Genomic DNA, 21,953 nt, shown 5'->3' with positions numbered 1-21,953 from the left:
TGTGTGCATGTTTGTGTGTGTGTGTGCATGTTTGTGTGTGTGTGCATGCGTGGGGGGATTTGTGTGTGCCTGTTTGCGTGTGTTTGTGTGTACATGTTTGTGCGTGCGTGGGGGATTTGTGTGTGCATGTTCGTGTGTGTGTGTGCATGTTTATTGTGTGTGTGTGTGTGTGTGCACGCCCGTCTGGGGACTGGGTATCACTCTGCTACAAGTTAGCGGTGTGTTCCAAAAATATTCATGATAGTCATACCCATACCCACCCACACACACACACACACACATACACAATAAACATGCACACACACGAACATGCACGCGCTGCGCGCACACACACACACCTTGGCCTCCTATCTCGTTGTGGTTCATGGCACGATCATCATTTTGTGTCTTCACATAACCGTGGAAAACTGCTGACTCTCAGTGTGTTGCGTGGAGGGCGGTATAAATAGCCCCAGACCACTGGCTGACAGCAGTAAATATAAATAGTTTATTAGTTTCAGTAACATGCACAGAGGATTTCTGTCCATCTGTTATGTGGATAACGTATCAGAAATAGAAATTGACATTGATAGATAAATGAGAGGCTACAAAAATAAGAGTATATAATACGTGTGTGTGTGTGTGTGGTTGTGTTTCTGTTCCGACAGTAAATCTTGAAATACAAAACCTAATCCCATTCATTGTCCTCTGGAGGAATCCCAACTGGTTTCTAATCCCCAACGCTCCGCGGTTTGTACTCTGGAAAACACAGAAGAAGAAAGACACCGACGGTGCCGCCCGCCGTTACGCTCCCGTCCGCCTCACCTCTGCCAGCACGGGGCCTTTCTCAGAACCCGTCCAACAGCCGGAGACAAGGCTCTCTGAGGACTCAAGCAAAACAAAATGGCCGCCTCTCCGCGCCTCCTCTCCTTCTCCGATAGTTCTCTCCTCGCTCTTAAGTGTCCTTGGAAACTTTATTTTGCACACACACACACACACACACACACACACACAAAGAAGAAGCGAACATCGGTGTACACGAGTCAGACACACACTCTTCCATGCCAGCTAAAGATAATCAGAGGTTGCTGCGGTGACACGAGGGACGGCGCCGCTCCGGAGGGGCTACGTCATCTGCAGAGCGACGCCCCCCGGCCGCGCCGGAGCTCCCGCGCCGCAGCGGCGGCGCTCCCGTCGCGCAACAAGAGTTCAGTTGAAAATGGTCAGGTGACGCTCCACGGCAAACATGGCGGCAGCAGCAGCACGCGGCGTGTTCGCTACCCCTCGTTGTCCTTTATCATTCTCTCTCCCCTCCGTTCTCTTCTCTTCCTTCCCTCCATTTGCTCCGCGTCCCCTTACCTGATACCTGTCGGAAGAGAGAGAAAGGTGAGAGACAAGGCAGCGCGTGAAAAAAATTGCCCCGCCCCCCTCTGTTTCCCCCCCCCCTCCCCAGTTATATCCGGTCAATTACCCCATTCTTTCCGAGCCGTCCCGGTCGCAGCCGAGGGCTCCGATACATGTGGAGTCGCCAGCCGCTTCTTTTCACCTGACAGTGAGGAGTTTCGCCAGGGGGACGTAGCGCGTGGGGAGGATCACGCTACCCCCCCCCCAGTATAGGCGCCCTGACCGGCCGGAGGAGGCGCTAGTGCAGCGACCAGGACACATACCCACATCCGGCTTCCCACCCACAGATACAGCCAATTGTGTTTGTAGGGACGCCCGACCAAGCCGGAGGTAACACGGGGATTCGAACCGGCGACCCCGTGTTGGCAGGCAACGAAATACACTGCTACGCTACCCGGATGCCGGACGCTACCCGTTTATCTGCTGTACCGTCGCCCCTACGTAATTTTACGAATGGCTTCCATCCAGAACGAGTAGCGACGTTTTCTCTGCGTGTTGCTCAGCGGCACTTCGGCAACCAATGTGGGTACGCACTAGCAATGAGCGATGGCGTCGACTGAACCAGCAACCTTAGAGCCGAGGACCCACTCGGCGACCCTGAAAGCTGATTACAGCCCTGATTTGGCCGTGACGGCGGATCCTCAAGGTCGTGGGAGAGCCTGCATCGGTCTGCACCAAACAGGGCGGGTCACCATGCAACGCCCAATATGACAAGCGAGCAAAAGGATTTCACCTTCTTTTGGGTCTCGAAATGTTTATTCTGAGATACAACAAGTAGACTTTTCCACCCAACCACACATTTGTGTTTGTTTGGGTAGATAGGTTTACATAGATGTGGCCCTAAAAGTCTGCTAGTGTGGGTTCCCGGCCTTGGCTCCTTCACCATCGGCTCACATTCCTGTGACACGTTGTGCATTTAAATGCTCAGGCACATGGTGTCGCTTGCGAATTCAGGGGGCAGCCGGGACACGAACCCGGGTCTTCCGCACCATGGGTGACTACGTTAACCAGTCAACTAAAGGGTCCGATCCTTTAGCCAAGGGCTAGTGAGTCTACTCATTCATGCTCGTTACACTACCCCCCCTCCTTCGGGAAGCGCGCATACAACCTCCCTCACGCCTCTGGGCGCACGAGCTTCCGATGGCCTCACGGTCTCACCATCCCACTTCTGACAAAACTGTAGGGAATTCAGGGGGGCAGCCGGGTTTCCGCCGCAGCCGGTGCACAAACCTGAGTCTCCCGCACCACGGGCGACTACGTTAACCGGTCGACTAAAGGCTCCGACCCGGGTTCGCATCCCGGCTGCGGCGGAATCTCGGCTGACCTCGCTGAATTCGCTACACCGGTGTCAGAAGTGGGATGGTGAGACCGTGAGGCCATCGGAAGCGCGTGCGCCCAGAGGCGTGAGGGAGCCGGTATGCTGAAGCGTAGAAACATGCTTCCCAAAGGAGGAGGGTAGTGTCATGACCACAGATGACCAGACTCGCTAGCCTTTGGCTAACAGGTTGGATCCTTTAGTCGACCGGTTAACGTAGTCACCCGTGGTGCGGGCGAGCCGGGTTCGCGTCCCGGCCGCCCCCTGAATTCACTACATTACGAACACTCTTGGCTGTTGTGGTGCGCTATGAGGTCGAAGGGTGGAGGAGGAGAGGAGGAGTGCATGGCTGCCCTCAGGGATGGCTAATGTGAGGAGAGTGGGAACAACATATGAGCTGTCTGTTTTCTGCTCCTAGCAGTGTGACGTGAAACACATTCGCACGGACGACGCGCAATTTAGCTTCATTTACATAGAAAATAAAGCGGCGCTAACCCATTCACGCAAATGTGCATGCACGCGTAGGGGTAGGGAGATTCACGTGCACATAAAGCACACGTGTAAAAGATAGACTCGGCACATCTCCGCTTTACCATTTATACACATAGATCATTTATCATGTACATAACATCTACTTCATCACACTCGGACTTGCTCGGAGCAGAGAGGCAGGGTTGTCTAAAGTACCACACACAAACACACTAATGTTTACCTGCCGCTCTCTCAAATTCAAATTCAAACTTATTGGCAAGCAATACAACATTTTTGCAAATATTGCCAAAGCATATATTTGACAACACACACACACACACACACACACTGCAATACTCTTACCATTGCCTGTGTCTGGGTATTGACTGATGTGGCGTTTGTTGGTGCACACGCACTCCAGGTGCTCCTCCAGCGTAACCTCCACCTCCCTCAGCTTGGGACGCCGGCGCACGTACTCCACCTTAGCCACCTGGAGAGCGGGGGGGGGGGGGGGCAGACAGACCAAAATAAAGACAAAAAGAATACAGTTAAACAGGAGTTGAGAGGCACAGTGAAACACCAACGCCACAAATGTCCTTTGTATGTAATCGGAGACGATGAGCTCCCCCGAATCTGTAACTTTAACCTGCGACGCTTCCATGACAGTGTAATAAATCAAAGATTATGGGACAGTACAATCTAACACTCAGAGGTTTTTGGGTAATGCACCATTCTCTGTTATTGACAAATAACGTTTAGGTTTATCTCGAATAACACAATGAAGTGTCTGGAGCGTGTCTAGAATATAAGACTGAGGCTGTGTCCATACTAATTCTGACAAATGAGAAAATTAAATTTTCGTGGCAAAAACATGATTTTCTCTCTACGCTAGCGTTTTCTGAACCGCCTCAAAGTGTTCTCTGTCAACATCGAAACGTCAAATCAATTTGAAAATGCTGAAGTCATGGAGATGGAAACCTTTTTAGACCCCATAAAACTAGTTGAATAAGGGATGAACAAAACAAGCTTCTAATTAGTGAAATTACAGATCAAGAAATCAAAGAGGCAATATCAAATTTCAAATATCAAAACCGAACAAGGCAGCAGGACCGGATGTTTTTCCATCGGAATAATAAAAGGAAATGAAAGATTTGTTGATCCCTACAATGAAGGTCACATATTCCCATGTGCTCAAAACTGGTATACTCCGCCATCTTGGAGAGAAGCTGTGATCTCTTTGATACCAAAGGAGGGTAAAGATAAACTTGAATGTGGAAGCTATCGTCCAATAAGTGTTCTGAATCAAGATTATAAGATCTTCACCCACATCCTGGCAAAAAAAAAAAGGAAAAAAAATCCTCCCCCAAATAATAAGTCTAGATGAGACATGTTTTATTCAGCAAAGCCAGACTCAAGACAACATCCGCCAAATGTTACATGTAACTGAACATATATAGCTAAAAATAAACTCCAGGCAGTACTATTGAGCCTTGATCCAGAAAAGCTTGATTGGGTCAATTTGGGGTATTTATATAGAGTACTACAGAAATTTCGATTTCAACAGTCTGGAAAGAGGGACAAGACAGGGCTGCCCAACAAATCCATTACTGTTTGCAATATTTTTTGAAGCATTAGCCCAGGGGGTCATTCAGGACAAAAATATTACTGGTGTAAAAGTGTTAGGTCAAGAACATAAAATTTCTTTATTTGCAGCCGACATTTTAATTGACTTGTCAAATCCAGAGAGCTCAGTTTTGAAATTATTGTCACTCTTCGTTAACTTTGCTTCTGTCTCAGGTTATAAATTGAATATTCCAAATACTCAAATATTACAGTTCAATTACAGGCCTAGCTAGATCATAAGCTCTAAAATCTAACTAAATTGGGAGTTGGATCACATGAGATCTCTAGGAGTAATCATCCCAAAAGAATTAACAAAGTTGTATGCCTTAAACTTTAATCTGTTAAGTCATAAAATAAAGGAGGACATAAAAAATGGAATCTAATTCCAATATTAAGTTTTGAGTCACGAATAGAGTCAGTAAAAATGAATATCTTGCCTAGGGTATTATATTTATTTCAAACTCTTCCAATTAAAATAACTGATAAATACTCGTACCGATTTTCAAGAATAAGGGCAATGTGCAGAACTGTAGCAACTACAGAGGTATAAAGTTGATCAGCTACAGCATGAAAATATGGGAAAGAGTTAATAGAAGCTAGGTTAAGAGGAGAGGTGATGATTAGCGAGCAGCAGTATGGTTTCATGCCACGAAAGACCACCACAGATGTGATGTTTGAGTTGAGAATGTTGATCAAGAAGTATAGAGAAGGCCAGAAGGAGGTACATTGTGTCTTTGTAGATTTAGAGAAAGCATATGACAGGGTGCCAAGAGATGAAGTGTGGTATTGTATGAGGAAGTCGGGAGTTGCAGAGAAGTATGTAGGAGTGGTGCAAGATATGTATAAAGGAAGTCTGACAATGGTGAGGTGTACGGTTGGAATGACAGATGGGTTCAAGGTGGAGGTGGGATTATGTCAAGGATTGGCTCTGAGCCCTTTCATGTTTGCAATAGTGATGGACAGGTTGACGGACAAGATCAGGCAGGAGTCTCCATGGACGATGATGTTCATGGATGACATTGTGATCTGTAGCGAGAGTAGGGTGCAGGTTGAGAAGAGCCTGGAGAGGTGGAGGTATGCACTGGAGAGAAGAGGAATGAAAGTCAGTACGAGCAAGATGGAATACCTATGCATGAATGAGAGGGAGGACAGTGGAATGGTCGGGATGCAAGGAGTAGAGGGGACGAAGGCGTATGAGTTTAAATACTTGGGGTCAACTGTCCAAAGTAACGGGGAGTGCAGGAGAGAGGTGAAGAAGAGAGTGCAGGCAGGGTGGAGTGGGTGGAGAAGAGTGTCAGGAGTGATTTGCGACAGAAGGGTACCAACAAGAGTTAAAGGGAAGGTTTACAAGATGGTTGTGAGACCAGCTATGTCGTATGGTTTGGAGACAGTGGCACTGACGAAAACACAGGAGGCGGAGCTGGAGGTGGCAGAGTTGAAGATGATAATATTTTCATTTGGAGTAACAAAGAAGGACAGGATTAGGAACGAGTATATTAGAGGGACAACTCAAGTCGGACGTTTGGAGACAAAGCAAGAGAGACAAGATTGAGATGGTTTGGACATGTGTGGAGGAGAGATGCTGGGTATATTGGGAGAAGCATGCTGAATATGGAGCTGCCAGGGAAGAAGAGACGAGCAAGGCCAAAGACGAGGTTTATGGATGTGGTGAGGGAGGACATGCAGGTGGCTGGTGTGACAGAGGAAGTTGCAGAAGACAGGAAGAGATGGAAATGAATGATCCGCTGTGGCGCCCCCTAACGGGAGCAGCCGGAAGTAGTAGTAGTAGTAGTTGCAGTAGTAGTAGTAGTAGTAAAGAATTACCTTCTCAATGAGGCTCCAGGAAACTAAATTTGAGGAAATTTGGGAGAAGTAGAAATTGTATATTTCCCCAAAACATCCTTCTTTTGTTTAAATGTGTTTATGTAAGTATAGTTTTTATATTTTTTCTTTCCTTTTTTCTTTTATCTCAAATGGAAAAACACCTCATATTCTATTTTTGTGTTCTATAATAAAAAATTTTTTTAATGCTGAAGTCTCTTCTATTGGGCGTGGACATGTCCTACACCCATCACATGACAGTCATACACCACCGTTTACAAAACGCTCCGTCTTCACCATCCACACTACAATGTGAGACAAGTGTTTAAAAATTCATCCACTTTTTCAACAAGCTCAGTTTTTGCTGGCGGAAACAGCTGACTTATTGTGGATGGAAGGCCAAAACAGAGAGAAAAGGATGCGGCTGCAAATGATCCATGGCTTGGCGTTAACATGGCGGAGGAATCTTTTCTGAGGCCACCGACGATAGAAAATGTATGCATTTGTTTTACCGTAAGGCCCCCTGGATAATACTGAGCACCAGTTGGTGAATGTTAAGTTATTCTGCCGCTCCATGAGCACAACAAGGTGAGAAGTTTAGAGTTTCTGGGTACAAGTCTTCCCATTTTGTATTAAGATGTAGTATGTCCATTCTCTCTGCCAGTTATTCTCTTTCTCACACACACACACACACACACACACACACACAGGTAAAGATTAACCCACACACCAAACAGTTATGCACACAACCATATGCACATGCACAAATGTTCACACTCACACAGATACACACAGATACACAAAGCACATTTACACAAACAAGCACACAATAAAAATGCACACACAAACATCACATACACAAATGCGCACACACACACACACACAAACACACACACACACACACACACACACACACACACACAAACACTTGTCGTGGAGAGAGGGAGCCACAGCAGGTATGATCGCATACGCTCCTTCAATTCAAGCGTGAACAGAGTCAGAGAAGCAGGTTGCTGTGGTCCTCTAGTGAGATTACAGAGTCAGAGAAGCAGGATGCTGTGGTCCTCAAGTGAGATTACAGAGTCAGAGAAGCAGGATGTTGAGGTCCTCTAGTGAGATTACAGAGTCAGAGAAGCAGGATGTTGAGGTCCTCTAGTGAGATTACAGAGTCAGAGAAGCAGGATGTTGAGGTCCTCTAGTGAGATTACAGAGTCAGAGAAGCAGGATGCTGTGGTCCTCTGGTGAGATTACAGAGTCAGAGAAGCAGGACGCTGAGGTCCTCTAGTGAGATTACAGAGTCAGAGAAGCAGGATGCTGAGGTCCTCTTGTGAGATTATTGAGTCCGAGAAGCAGGATGCTGTGGTCCTCTGGTGAGATTACAGAGTCAGAGAAGCAGGATGCTGAGGTCCTCTAGTGAGATTACAGAGTCGGAGAAGCAGGATGCTGAGGTCCTCTAGTGAGATTACAGAGTCAGAGAAGCAGGACGCTGTGGTCCTCTGGTGAGATTACAGAGTCAGAGAAGCAGGATGTTGAGGTCCTCTAGTGAGATTACATAGTCAGAGAAGCAGGACGCTGTGGTCCTCTGGTGAGATTACAGAGTCAGAGAAGCAGGATGCTGAGGTCCTCTAGTGAGATTGCAGAGTCAGAGAAGCAGGATGCTGTGGTCCTCTGGTGAGATTACAGAGTCAGAGAAGCAGGATGCTGTGGTCCTCTGGTGAGATTACAGAGTCAGAGAAGCAGGATGCTGTGGTCCTCTGGTGAGATTACAGAGTCAGAGAAGCAGGATGTTGAGGTCCTCTAGTGAGATTACTGAGTCAGAGAAGCAGGATGCTGAGGTCATCTAGTGAGATTACAGAGTCAGAGAAGCAGGATGCTGAGGTCCTCTAGTGAGATTACAGAGTCAGTGAAGCAGGATGCTGAGGTCCTCTGGTGAGATTACAGAAAGTACGAGGCGAGGGGTGTTGACGTTAAGACCTGAACTGTACAGCAAATTCGAATACTCCTTCCAGGAAATACAGTTTCTGCATAGTCAAACACTTTGTAGAACATGCATCATCCCCTCCCCACATGTGAATATAAATGAGGGTCAGGACTTAACATGGGTTGCTTTCAGTTTTCCTTTCAAAATAATTTTGTGTGAAGGACTCTGTCAGCCGCTGTTTCTGAAACGCTGACTGATGACATTCAGCACAAGTTATAAAAAACCTTGTTAAGTGTTTAGGGAAAGAAATCCTTCATGGCTGAGATACTGTAGAGATTATAAAGTCATGGTGCCCACATGGCCCCGTTTACGCCTAGGGCTAAAATGTGATCTCTTGGCGGATTTGTTACCAGCACAGTGAACAACATGATTGTGCCCCTTGCGTTTCATTCATTCATTCATTCATTCATCTTCAGCCACTTCTCCGGAATCGGGTCGTGGCGGTAGCAAGTTAAGAAGGTCACCAAGGCGTTCCCAGGCCAGATGGACATGTAGTCCCCGCAGCGAGTTCTGGGTCTACCCCACAGTCTCCCCCCAGTTGGCCTTGCCCAAAAAACCTCCAAAGGAAGGCGCCCAGGAGGCATCCTTATCAGATGCCTGAAACACCTCAACTGGCTCCTTTCAATGCGAAGGAGCAGCGGCTCTGCTCCGAGCTCCCTCCGGATGTCTGTGCTCCTCACCCTATCTCTAAGGCTGAGCCCAGACACCCAACGGAGGAACCCCTTGCGTTTCCACCTGGTAATTACATGCCTTCTTGTCACCTGCATTTTGTCCACAATGTGATTGGATTTCATTTGTTTGTTCAGACAAAGCGAACCTGACCAATATGTAGGGAGGAGGAGGGATTTGATAAAAAATGCATGTGATAACACTACACAGCCTGTATGTCTTGATGTATGCTCAATAACCCAGGTAAGAAAATTAAAAAAAAAGGTTGAATCAGTTCATCTGCATACACGCCTTCACCCGAAATGAGTAAAACACAAGTTAATACAAAGATAGCACGTACATCAAATCTATGATTCACTATCTCCATATTCAAATGTGAGGCTGCACCCTAGATGACGACACTATTCGGTGCTCTATAGTGTCCCCTTGGCAAGATTTCCTGTTGTTCGGTGGCACAGCGTAGCTGAGACGGCCACAGAAGAATCCTGTTGCTTTTTGCCAGAACTGCTGCCGAGTTGACAAACAGAGCTGCTTGTTGCCGGAACCGCTGCCGAGTTGACTGAGTGGAGCCGCCATGGTTTACCCTTTCCGGGGCCTGACAGCTGGGTAGACTGTTCCCAGGGATTTGAATTCAGAGTTACCAACTCCTAGCCTTTGTCTAAAGAGGCATCAACCCACAAGGTAGCAGGTGGATTTGAAATCAGAGATCCCTTCTCCTATCGCAATGTGTTGGCTGGACTTGGCACCATGGGAAGTACCATACAGGCTTACAGGAGGACCAGATCTATCAGTAGGGACGTCGTCCTTGGCCAAAGGGCCCTTGCTGAGGTAAGGTGCTACCCCTCTACAGCCTGCGGTTGCAGTTTAGCGTCTTACCCAGGACAGAAAAGTTCATCTGGATACAACGTTTATTGACAGATACGTTTCATCACTCATCTAACTGACCTCTTCAGTCACAGCTGACTGCAGGTATCCCCACCCTTATAAACAATACAGTTGTATAACGACTGAAACTGACGACCACTTTCCTACGGGTGTACCCATTAACTAGAGTTTCAATGGTCATGTGTACTATTCACAGAGGATTGGGGAATAGTTGCAATCATAGCATTGAAAGATGGTGACAGATGTACTCTTAGCCAACCCCCCCCCCTTTATTGTAAAATACTTCACACACCAGCTTTCGTCTGGTTGTTGGGTGGGAGAGCCAGGCTAAACTCATTGACGGCATGTTCTTCCTGGACCGCTGGTTTCAGCTGGAAGCTGTTCTCCCCGTCAAAGAAGTAAGAGGGCATGAAGGAAATGCTTCTCTACCAGGAGACCCTGCAGTCGTGTACGCCAGGCCTCCAGCATGGCCCTGTGGGCCTCGGCGGTGATGTAGGATGGAGCCCAGAAGATCTGGAGGGCCAAGACTTGGAAGCCACAGTAGTACAAGATGCCATTCTGAATTGGCCACAGAGTGATGTTCATGTAACATCGGTGATTGTAACATCTGTGATTGTAACAATCCCCAATCCTCTATGAATAGTACACATGGCCATTGAAGCTCTAGTTAATGGTCACGTCCATATTTGCACTTGACCTGGTCATTGGTTTCGGTCGTTAAGCCTCTGTATTGTTTATAAGGGTGGGGATACCTGCAGTCAGTTGAGACTGAAGAGGTCTCTTAGTTGAGTGATGAAACGTATCTGTCAATAAACGTTGTGTCCAGATGAACTGAATCAGCCTTCTGTGATACACAGCCTGTATTTACTTGTTATTTTTCACAGGAGATCTCTTCAGACAGCGTGTCATGGAGGCCAAAGTAAACTAGACTAGGCTGTTTTTGCTGCAATAGTGTTCGCAGCTGCTGTGAGCTCTGCTCCATTTAATCGACATTTTGAACGTCATCGTTTTACGTGAATTGAACTGAACTGCATTGGATGGAACTGAACTGAACTGAACTAAACTGAACTGAACTACGGTTGAACTGCTATTGAACGATCACATTACATTGATCCCGTAGATCTGCTTAGGTGCCTCGTTGTGGCGGGCATTTGTCAGATAGATGTGACAGTAACAGTGGAGCCTGTGTGTCTGTGTGTGCTTTGGAAAATGGGATGTAGCGGTGCAGAGCGTGAAGAGGATCTGAGAGACTAGGAAGCGTGAGAGCGTGAAGAGGATCTGAGAGACTAGGAAGACCAAGAGCGTGAAGGGGATCTGAGAAACTAGGAAGACCAAGAGCGTGAAGGGGATCCGAGATACTAGGAAGAGCGAGAGCATAAAGGGGATCCGAGAGACTAGGAAGAGCGAGAGCGTGAAGGGGATCTGAGAGACTAGGAAGAGCGAGAGCGTAAAGGGGATCTGAGAGACTAGGAAGAGTGAGAGCGTGAAGGGGATCTGAGAGTCTAGGAAGAGCGAGAGCGTGAAGAGGATCTGAGAGACTAGGAAGAGTGAGAGTGTGAAGAGGATCTGAGAGACTAGGAAGAGCGAGATTGTGAAGGGGATCTGAGAAACCAGGGAGAGAGAGAGCGTGAAGGGGATCTGAGAGACTAGGAAGAGCGAGAGCGTGAAGGGGATCTGAGAGACTAGGAAGAGCGAGAGCATGAAGGGGATCGGAGAGACTAGGAAGAGCGAGAGCGTGAAGGGGATCTGAGAGACTAGGAAGAGCGAGAGCGTGAAGGGGATCTGAGAGACTAGGAAGAGTGAGAGCGTGAAGGGGATCTGAGAGACTAGGAAGAGCGAGAACGTGAAGAGGATCTGAGAGACTAGGAAGAGTGAGAGCATGAAGGGGATCTGAGAGACTAGGAAGAGTGAGAGCGTTAAGGGGATCTGAGAAACTAGGAAGACCAAGAGCGTGAAGGGGATCTGAGAAACTAGGAAGACCGAGAGCGTGAAGGGGATCCGAGATACTAGGAAGAGCGAGAGCATGAAGGGGATCTGAGAGACTAGGAAGAGCGAGAGCGTGAAGGGGAGAGACTAGGAAGAGCGAGAGCATGAAGGGGATCTGAGAGACTAGGAAGAGTGAGAGCGTGAAGGGGATCTGAGAGACTAGGAAGAGCGAGAGCGTGAAGGGGATCTGAGAGACTAGGAAGAGCGAGAGCGTGAAGGGGATCTGAGAGACTAGGAAGATCGAGAGCGTGAAGGGGATCTGAGAGACTAGGAAGAGCGAGAGCGTGAAGGGGATCTGAGAGACTAGGAAGATCGAGAGTGTGAAGGGGATCTGAGAGACTAGGAAGAGCGAGAACGTGAAGGGGATCTGAGAGACTAGGAAGAGTGAGAGCGTGAAGGGGATCTGAGAAACTAGGAAGACCAAGAGCGTGAAGGGGATCTGAGAGACTAGGAAGAGCGAGAGCATGAAGGGGATCTGAGAGACTAGGAAGAGCGAGAGCATGAAGGGGATCTGAGAGACTAGGAAGATCGAGAGCGTGAAGGGGATCTGAGAGACTAGGAAGAGTGAGAGCGAGAGCCAAGATCAATCAGAGCTCTTCAGCAAAAGCCATCCACCGACCACGCTACTGTCCAAACTGATTATCAGACACATAGGCAAAATAACACACACACACACATCATCATTCTCATCATCAATAACGGGGGCCACACACACACACACACACAAACACAAAGACACACACACAGGCACAAACAGACAGACAGTAGACAGAAGCTCACACCCACAAACGAGTGTCTGTGTGTGTGTGTGTTGGTGTGTGTGTGTTGGTGTGTGTGTGTGTGTGTTGGTGTGTGTGTGTGTGTTGGTGTGTGTGTGTCTCGGTGTGTGTTTCATGTGCTGGTCATCAGCCGGTCTCTGGGCGCTGGATCCCAGGATATGCGCCAGACTTTACTTTTGATTTCCTCTCCGGCAGACAAAGGATGAAGCCTTTTATCTCCGACCCCGTATCAGAGCGCCAAAGCACACAGAATCAAACCAACCCTCCCTCCCACTTTCTCCTCTTCATCAGCTGTCTGGCCTCTTCCCTCCCCTCACCCCACCATCCCATTTCTCTCCTCCCGTCTCCTCCTCCTGGGGTGTCCTTCCTATTTTGGGGAATGAGCACCATCTCCACCACATTTGCTGCTGCTAATGTGAAAAGGCTGATGGAGAGGCGTGCACATGGTGGGAGACGGCTTTATTCTCTTTTTCCCTGCACATGTGCTCCGTACCAGTGGCGGCTGGTGCTAAAAATGTTGGGGGGGGGGCGCAATTCACCTTGGTGCAGCACACCCGACTGCTGCTTTAATGTCCACACAGCCCCAGAGGTATTAGGAAGGACCATGTAGCCTATAGATTTTATCAGGGTTGGTAGACGGTGGATGATTGACAGTCGAGACGAGGCGTGGTGGTGGGTGTGAACATGATTGACGGCCACGAGAATTGTCCAATCGCATTAGATCAAAAGACATTAAAACAATACCAATTCGCTGCCAATACAAGTGGGGGTGTGTGGGGCAGCACGGAACAGCGCCCCCTGGAAAACCTGAAGAAACCAATCAGACAGCAGCCTCGGGTCACCTGCTCGCCACAAGTTTGAGGGCTTACATAAGGTGTGGTTTGGCCGGCGCCCCTCACCCAGGAAGTACATGTACTCAGACAGGAAGTACATGTACTCAGACCGGAAGTGTATTTTTTCAGACAGGGACCACCCAAATACCATTTGAACCAATATGTAACAGCTGCTGACAGGCGCTCACACACTGAACAACCCTTTTATTTCATAACTAAATGATATTTAACGTGTTTAAGTAGATGGTCATGTGAAGGGGGCGGCGCCCCAGCGCCCCGTACTGGCCAGCCGCCGCTGGTGCGGAGCAGTGCGCAGACTCGACCCGACAACGTGGACACCGCTGCTGAACAGACGTCTGGAGCAGCAGAGACACAACAGGTGAAGCTAATTAACCAGACGGGCATGAATAACACTATTCACGCACGCACAAACTCGCACGTTATTTCAAAAGCTCTGCACAAACTGGAAATCCTCCCCCCCTCCCCCCTCCTCCCCCCCCCACACCCTCCCACAGACTCAACAGAGACTCGAAGTTCAGTGAGTACTAATGCCGGATCCGGAGGAGCAGGTCAAAGCCCAACTTATTATGTTGCCGGACTGACACGCTGCCAGACATGTAAGCACACACAAGAACACACACACACACACACACACACACACACACACACACACACACACACACACACACACACACACACACACACACACACACCCACGTGTTCACAAACCCATACATGGACAGCACACAAAAGAACACATGTTAAACACACGCAGAGAGAAACTCACATCCCGCACCCACACGCAAACAGTCACACACATGCACACACACAACATACACACAACATACACACAACATACACACCACATACACACAACATACACACAACATACACACCACATACACATTAGGAACGCAGGCGAGAAAAGCGTGGGGTGCATCAAAGGGGTGAACTGTCCCTTTAAGTTATGGGGGGGGGGGCAAGAAGATGCTAAAGACCCTCAAGCAGAACCAAATGTCTTACGTTTGAAAGTATTACATGTAATACATACATGTAATACATACATGTACTACATACATGTAATACATACATGTAATACATACATGTAATACTTACATGTATGTATTACATGTAAGTATTATGTGTATGTATTACGTGTATGTATTACATGTATGTATTACGTGTAAGTATTACATGTATGTATTACGTGTATGTATTATGTGTATGTATTACATGTATGTATTATGTGTATGTATTACATGTATGTATTACGTGTATGTATATGTGTATGTATTACATGTATGTATTATGTGTATGTATTACATGTATGTATTATGTGTATGTATTACATGTATGTATTATGTGTATGTATTACATGTATGTATTATGTGTGTGTATTACATGTATGTATTACGTGTATGTATTACATGTATGTATTACGTGTATGTATTATGTGTATGTATTACATGTATGTATTATGTGTATGTATTACATGTATGTATTATGTGTGTGTATTACATGTATGTATTATGTGTATGTATTACATGTATGTATTATGTGTATGTACTATATGTATGTATTATGTGTGTGTATTACATGTATGTATTATGTGTGTGTATTACATGTATGTATTATGTGTATGTATTACATGTATGTATTATGTGTATGTATTACATGTATGTATTATGTGTATGTATTACATGTATGTATTATGTGTGTGTATTACATGTATGTATTATGTGTATGTATTACATGTATGTATTATGTGTATGTACTATATGTATGTATTATGTGTGTGTATTACATGTATGTATTATGTGTGTGTATTACATGTATGTATTATGTGTGTGTAAGTATTACATGTATGTAATACTTACATGTAATACGTATGTATTACATGTAAGTATTACGTTTATGTAGTACATGTATGTATTATGTGTAAGTATTACATGCGTGCTGTTCTAACACACATCTCACAAAAATGTGAATTTAAACAGGAGCACATACATGCTATCAGTACTTTTCCAATTCACCCCCCCCCCTTTTTCTCCCCAATTGTATCCGGCCAATTACCCCCCTCCTCCGAGCTGATCCGGGGAGGGCTGCAGACTACCACATGCCTCCTCCTCCGATACATGTGGAGTCACCAGCTGCTTCTTTCCACCTGACAGTGAGGAGTTTCGCCAGGGGGATGTAGCGCGTGGGAGGATCACACTATTTCCCCCCCGAACAGGCACCCCGACCGACCAGAGGAGGCGCTAGTGCAGCGACCAGGACACATACCCACATCTGGCTTCCCACCCGCAGACACGGCCAGTTGTGTCTAGGGACGCCCAATCAAGCCGGAGGTAACAGGGGGATTCGAACCGGCGACCCCGTGTTGGTAGGCAGCGGAATAGACCGCTACGCTACCCGGACGCCCCCTGTTCATTATTTCACCGTGGCGGCGAATCATTTGCCACATAGTTGCACCTGTTTCGCGTGTTTAATAAAGTCAAATCGTTTGAGGCCTGACTGGTTACGTTTTGGAGCCGCTGGGTTAAGTCTCTTCTGAACTGTGCAGCCCAGAGTACGCCGCTTGGGATTGACTCAAGCTCGATGAAGATAAAGATGAAGATGTTTCTGAACTGCTGCGCTGCTTCCTAACCTGAGCTCCGAACTGAACGCACACAATGACAGGTTGTGTTTGCGGGATGGGTGGGGAAAGGTATTTTCAGTTTTGTTTTTTTTTTAAACACAAAAACACACAAAGGATACAGAACTATCAAGTACTTTGATACAAACGGGGCGTCCGGATGGCGTAGCAGTCTATTCCGTTGCCCACCAACACAGGGATCGTTGGTTCAAATCCCCGTGTTACCTCCGGTTTGGTCGGGCGTCCCTACAGACACAATTGGCCGTGTCTGCTGGTGGGAAGCCGAATGTGGGTATGTGTCGTGGTCGCTGCACTAGCGCCTCCTCTGGTCAGTCGAGGTGCCTGTTCAGGGAGGAGGGGGAACTGCCATAATCCTCCCACATGCTACGTCCCCCTGGTGAAACTCCTCACTGTCAGGTGAAAAGAAGCGGCAAAATTGCTGTGGCCCGGATCTGTCCCACACCTGACACTGGCCCACAAACCACATGGAATGATGGCACTTGGGCGGTCCGCTCCTGTTTGCCAGATCTGGGCCAGAACCAGGCCATAGCAATGCCACATGTCCTACATATTTGCCAAAGGTGGTCCATATTTGTTGTGTGATATTTGGGCCATATTCACCATTTAGCACACGGGCCACTTCAGGGTCACATCCAGATCGCATGTTGCCCAGAGCACCGCATCTTTGCCAACAAAGGCCCACATGTGATTTGGCATATTTGGGCCATATTTGCTATTATACATGTGGGCCACTTCAGGCTCACATCCATTTTGTCAGGGCCAGAAGAAGACCACCAGTGCCGCATCATTGCCTGAAGTGGCCCACATCCGGATGCTATCTGGGAAGACATAGTCTGCAGCCCTCCCCGGATGCGAATATTATTTTCCTAGGATAAATCCGGAAAGTTCCCACCCTCAGGCGCTGGAATTGGCCAGATCGGTCTCCCTAACCCTAACCCCTAGCCACCTTTGCTAGCCAACTGTTAGCCTTTAGCCACATTTGCAACCAAGCTAACTGTGCCAACTTAACTGTGTGCATACGGTAAGCGAATATTTTTTTTCCTAGGATGAATCCGGAAAGTTGACTTACAGGCAGATCTGGCCAATCCTAGCGCCTGAGGGCGGGAACTTTCTGGATTCATCGTAGGAAAATAATATTTGCTCCCCGGATCGGCAGAAGCGGTGGTGCGACGACCGTGACGGCTCGGAAAAGTGGGGTAATCGGCCGGGTATGATTGGGCAGAAAAAAGGGGGAGGGGGGGTATTTTGATACAATTCCATCGAGGCGTTTATTTCCTACATAATCAAATGAAAGTTACAAAATTGTATTATGGCTTTCAAATGCAAGTATCAGAAACCCTGCCCATCCCTGACCCCTGTGCAATGCAGAAGGACACTTCAGCAGGGTTGAACATGGACAGCCTCGAAGGACAGTCTACCGGTCCCTTGGATAACCCGATTAACATAACGGACGGTGTGGTTTATCCGTTCTCTGCACGTTGCGCCTACCTTGACCGTGCGGTGGCGCTTCAGCGCCGGGTGGCAGCACATGTTGCTGGTGTTGCAGCAGCCAGTGCAGCGTTTGACCTCCACGCAGGGGGGCCAGATGATGAAGTTGGCCGAAGTGGAGTCCACCTCGCTCCGGGGAATCTCGTAGATCACCGTCCGCACCTTACACACCGCCGGCAAGGCTTCCTCCACCACTGTGAACGGAAGGGTTGAGATCAGTACTGTGGCAATACTTCACACGGACCTGATTCCTGTGTATCGATGGGCCTCTGCGTAATATGACTCGATACAAGTCTACACAACACTAAAGCAACTTATACACACTGAACACTGATGCACTCGGATGCACCCAACTCAGAGACATTGACCCCGGTGCTTAGCTTGACCTTTTAGCACACTGTATACGATCAGCTAAGTGCTGCTTCTGTGGTTATAAATGGGGTACTTTGTTTTGGGGGGGGGTCCCCTTTTTCTCCCAACTTGTACTTGACCAGTTACCCCACTCTTCTGAGCCGTCCCAGTCGCTGCTCCACCCCCTCTGCCGATCTGGGGAGGGCTGCAGACTACCACATGCCTCCTCCCATACATGTGGAGTCGCCAGCCGCTTCTTTTCACCTGGCAGTGAGGAGTTTCACCAGGGGGACGTAGCGCGTGGGAGGATCACTCTATTCCCCGAGCCCCCGTGAACAGGCACCCTGACCAACCAGAAGAGGCGCTAGTGCAGCGACCAGGACATATACCTACATCTGGCTCCCCACCCGCCGACACAGCCAATTGTGTCTATAGGGTCGCCCGACTAAGCCAGAGGCAACACGGGGATTTGAACCGGCGATCCCCGTGTTGGCAGGCAACGGAATAGACCGCTACGCTACCCGGACGCCCCTTGATTAGAACTGTGTTATTACAACCACGGATTGTCACAGGCTTGGCTATGTGGTGTGATACGAGTCACAACCCCTCGCCTACACCGGTGTTTCTCAACCCAGTCCTCAAGGACCCCCTATCCTGCAGATGTTCTTTGCAACCCTGAATAGGTACCTGTTTGTAGTTATTCAACCAATCAGCAATGAATGTCAGAGTTTGCACACCTTGCATAATTAAGTGCTTTGAGATGATTGGTCGAGTAAGTACAAGCAGGGCTACCTATGCAGGGTGACAATGAAAATCTGCAGGATAGGGGGTCCTTGAGGACTGGGTTGAGAAACACTGGCCTACACCATCCCACCTTCTGCTATAAATAGAAAACATTCAAACTGTCCCTTTGAGGGGAGCAGCATCTGAGCGAGAGACGTACTGAAAGAGAGAGAGAGAGGGAGAGAGAGAGAGACCAAAGTTACATATTTTCTATTTTTTTTTGAGTAGTTCTCATTTGATAGTGGTTTCTGTATAGATTTTGTTTGGTTTTCTAAAGTTATATATAGTTTTATACATAGTTTATAGAATTATGCGCTGGCTGCCCTGCATGGCTGCTGCTGACTCGAGCGTTGTGCAGAGTAGACTGAGCTTCGCCCACAGGTAAAACAACTGTGGGCGTGGTTTGATACCTGTAGCCCCGCCCAGCCTTTCCCCAGATTCTGTCTGGGTTTTCTGAAGTGTCAGACGGGGACGCGGTGTGTCTAAACCGGGCTGTGTTGTTGGTCTCTAACGTGACGGTCAGATGGGACAGACGGGGACACGGTGTGTCTAAACCGGGCTGTGTTGTTGGTCTCTAACGTGATGGTCAGACGGGACAGACAGGGACACGGTGTGTCTAAACCGGGCTGTGTTGTTGGTCTCTAACGTGACGGTCAGACGGGACAGACGGGGACACGGTGTGTCTAAACCGGGCTGTGTTGTTGGTCTCTAACGTGATGGTCAGACGGGACAGACAGGGACACGGTGTGTCTAAACCAGGCTGTGTTGTTGGTCTCTAATGTGACGGTCAGACGGGACAGACTGGGACACGGTGTGTCTAAACCGGGCTGTGTTGTTGGTCTCTAACATGACGGTAAGACGGGACAGACAGGGACACGGTGTGTCTAAACCGGGCTGTGTTGTTGGTCTCTAACGTGACGGTCAGACGGGACAGACAGGGACAGACGGGACAGACGGGACAGACGGGGACGTGGTGTGTCTAAACCGGGCTGTGTTGTTGGTCTCTAACGTGACGGTCAGACGGGACAGACAGGGACACGGTGTGTCTAAACCGGGCTGTGTTGTTGGTCTCTAACGTGACGGTCAGATGGGACAGACAGGGACACGGTGTGTCTAAACCGGGCTGTGTTGTTGGTCTCTAACGTGATGGTCAGATGGGACAGACAGGGACACGGTGTGTCTAAACCGGGCTGTGTTGTTGGTCTCTAACGTGACGGTCAGACGGGACAGACGGGGACACGGTGTGTCTAAACCGGGCTGTGTTGTTGGTCTCTAACATGACGGTAAGACGGGACAGACAGGGACAGACGGGACAGACGGGACAGACGGGGACACGGTGTGTCTAAACCGGGCTGTGTTGTTGGTCTCTAACGTGACGGTCAGACGGGACAGACAGGGACACGGTGTGTCTAAACCGGGCTGTGTTGTTGGTCTCTAATGTGACGGTCAGACGGGACAGACTGGGACACGGTGTGTCTAAACCGGGCTGTGTTGTTGGTCTCTAATGTGACAGTCAGACGGGACAGACTGGGACACGGTGTGTCTAAACCGGGCTGTGTTGTTGGTCTCTAACATGACGGTCAGACGGGTCAGACGGGGACACGGTGTGTCTAAACCGGGCTGTGTTGTTGGTCTCTAATGTGACGGTCAGACGGGACAGACTGGGACACGGTGTGTCTAAACCGGGCTGTGTTGTTGGTCTCTAACGTGACGGTCAGACGGGACAGACGGGGACACGGTGTGTCTAAACCGGGCTGTGTTGTTGGTCTCTAACGTGACGGTCAGACGGGACAGACGGGGACACGGTGTGTCTAAACCGGGCTGTGTTGTTGGTCTCTAATGTGACGGTCAGACGGGACAGACTGGGACACGGTGTGTCTAAACCAGGCTGTGTTGTTGGTCTCTAATGTGACAGTCAGACGGGACAGACGGGGTCAGACGGGGACACGGTGTGTCTAAACCGGGCTGTGTTGTTGGTCTCTAATGTGACGGTCAGACGGGACAGACTGGGACACGGTGTGTCTAAACCAGGCTGTGTTGTTGGTCTCTAATGTGACAGTCAGACGGGACAGACGGGGTCAGACGGGGACACGGTGTGTCTAAACCGGGCTGTGTTGTTGGTCTCTAATGTGACGGTCAGACGGGACAGACTGGGACACGGTGTGTCTAAACCAGGCTGTGTTGTTGGTCTCTAATGTGACAGTCAGACGGGACAGACGGGGTCAGACGGGGACACGGTGTGTCTAAACCGGGCTGTGTTGTTGGTCTCTAATGTGACAGTCAGACGGGACAGACAGGGACACGGTGTGTCTAAACCGGGCTGTGTTGTTGGTCTCTAATGTGACAGTCAGACGGGACAGACGGGGTCAGACGGGGACACGGTGTGTCTAAACCGGGCTGTGTTGTTGGTCTCTAATGTGACAGTCAGACGGGACATATGGGGACATGGTGTGTCTAAACCGGGCTGTGTTGTTGGTCTCTAATGTGACAGTCAGACGGGACATATGGGGACATGGTGTGTCTAAACCGGGCTGTGTTGTTGGTCTCTAATGTGACAGACAGACGGGACAGACTGGGACACGGTGTGTCTAAACCGGGCTGTGTTGTTGGTCTCTAACATGATGGACAGACGGGACAGACTGGGACACGGTGTGTCTAAACCAGGCTGTGTTGTTGGTCTCTAACGTGACGGTCAGATGGGACAGACGGGGACACGGTGTGTCTAAACCGGGCTGTGTTGTTGGTCTCTAACGTGACGGTCAGACGGGACAGACGGGGACACGGTGTGTCTAAACCGGGCTGTGTTGTTGGTCTCTAACATGACGGTCAGATGGGACAGACGGGGACACGGTGTGTCTAAACCGGGCTGTGTTGTTGGTCTCTAACATGACGGTCAGACGGGACAGACAGGGACATGGTGTGTCTAAAC

At 48.7% G+C, this 21,953-nt stretch overlaps 1 protein-coding gene across 1 annotated transcript in view; it reads right to left on the bottom strand.

Moving 5' to 3' along the window:
• Positions 1 to 473: 473 nt before the first annotated feature.
• Positions 474 to 21,953, bottom strand: part of LOC130113078 (platelet-derived growth factor subunit A) — a 33,355-nt gene continuing 11,875 nt past the window's right edge. The window contains exons 4-6 of the mRNA XM_056280589.1: positions 17,891 to 18,084; positions 3,533 to 3,659; positions 474 to 1,345 (exon numbers count right to left, since the gene is read on the bottom strand). Coding sequence (XP_056136564.1) covers positions 1,335 to 1,345; positions 3,533 to 3,659; positions 17,891 to 18,084 — 332 coding nt within the window. The 3' untranslated portion in view covers positions 474 to 1,334. The remainder of the gene's footprint in view (positions 1,346 to 3,532; positions 3,660 to 17,890; positions 18,085 to 21,953) is intronic.

The sequence above is a fragment of the Lampris incognitus genome, chromosome 5 (assembly GCF_029633865.1).
Source record: "Lampris incognitus isolate fLamInc1 chromosome 5, fLamInc1.hap2, whole genome shotgun sequence".
NCBI classification, from domain to species: domain Eukaryota; kingdom Metazoa; phylum Chordata; class Actinopteri; order Lampriformes; family Lampridae; genus Lampris; species Lampris incognitus.
Note: the sequence above shows the minus strand (reverse complement) of the source record. Positions and strands in the feature narration are given on the sequence as shown.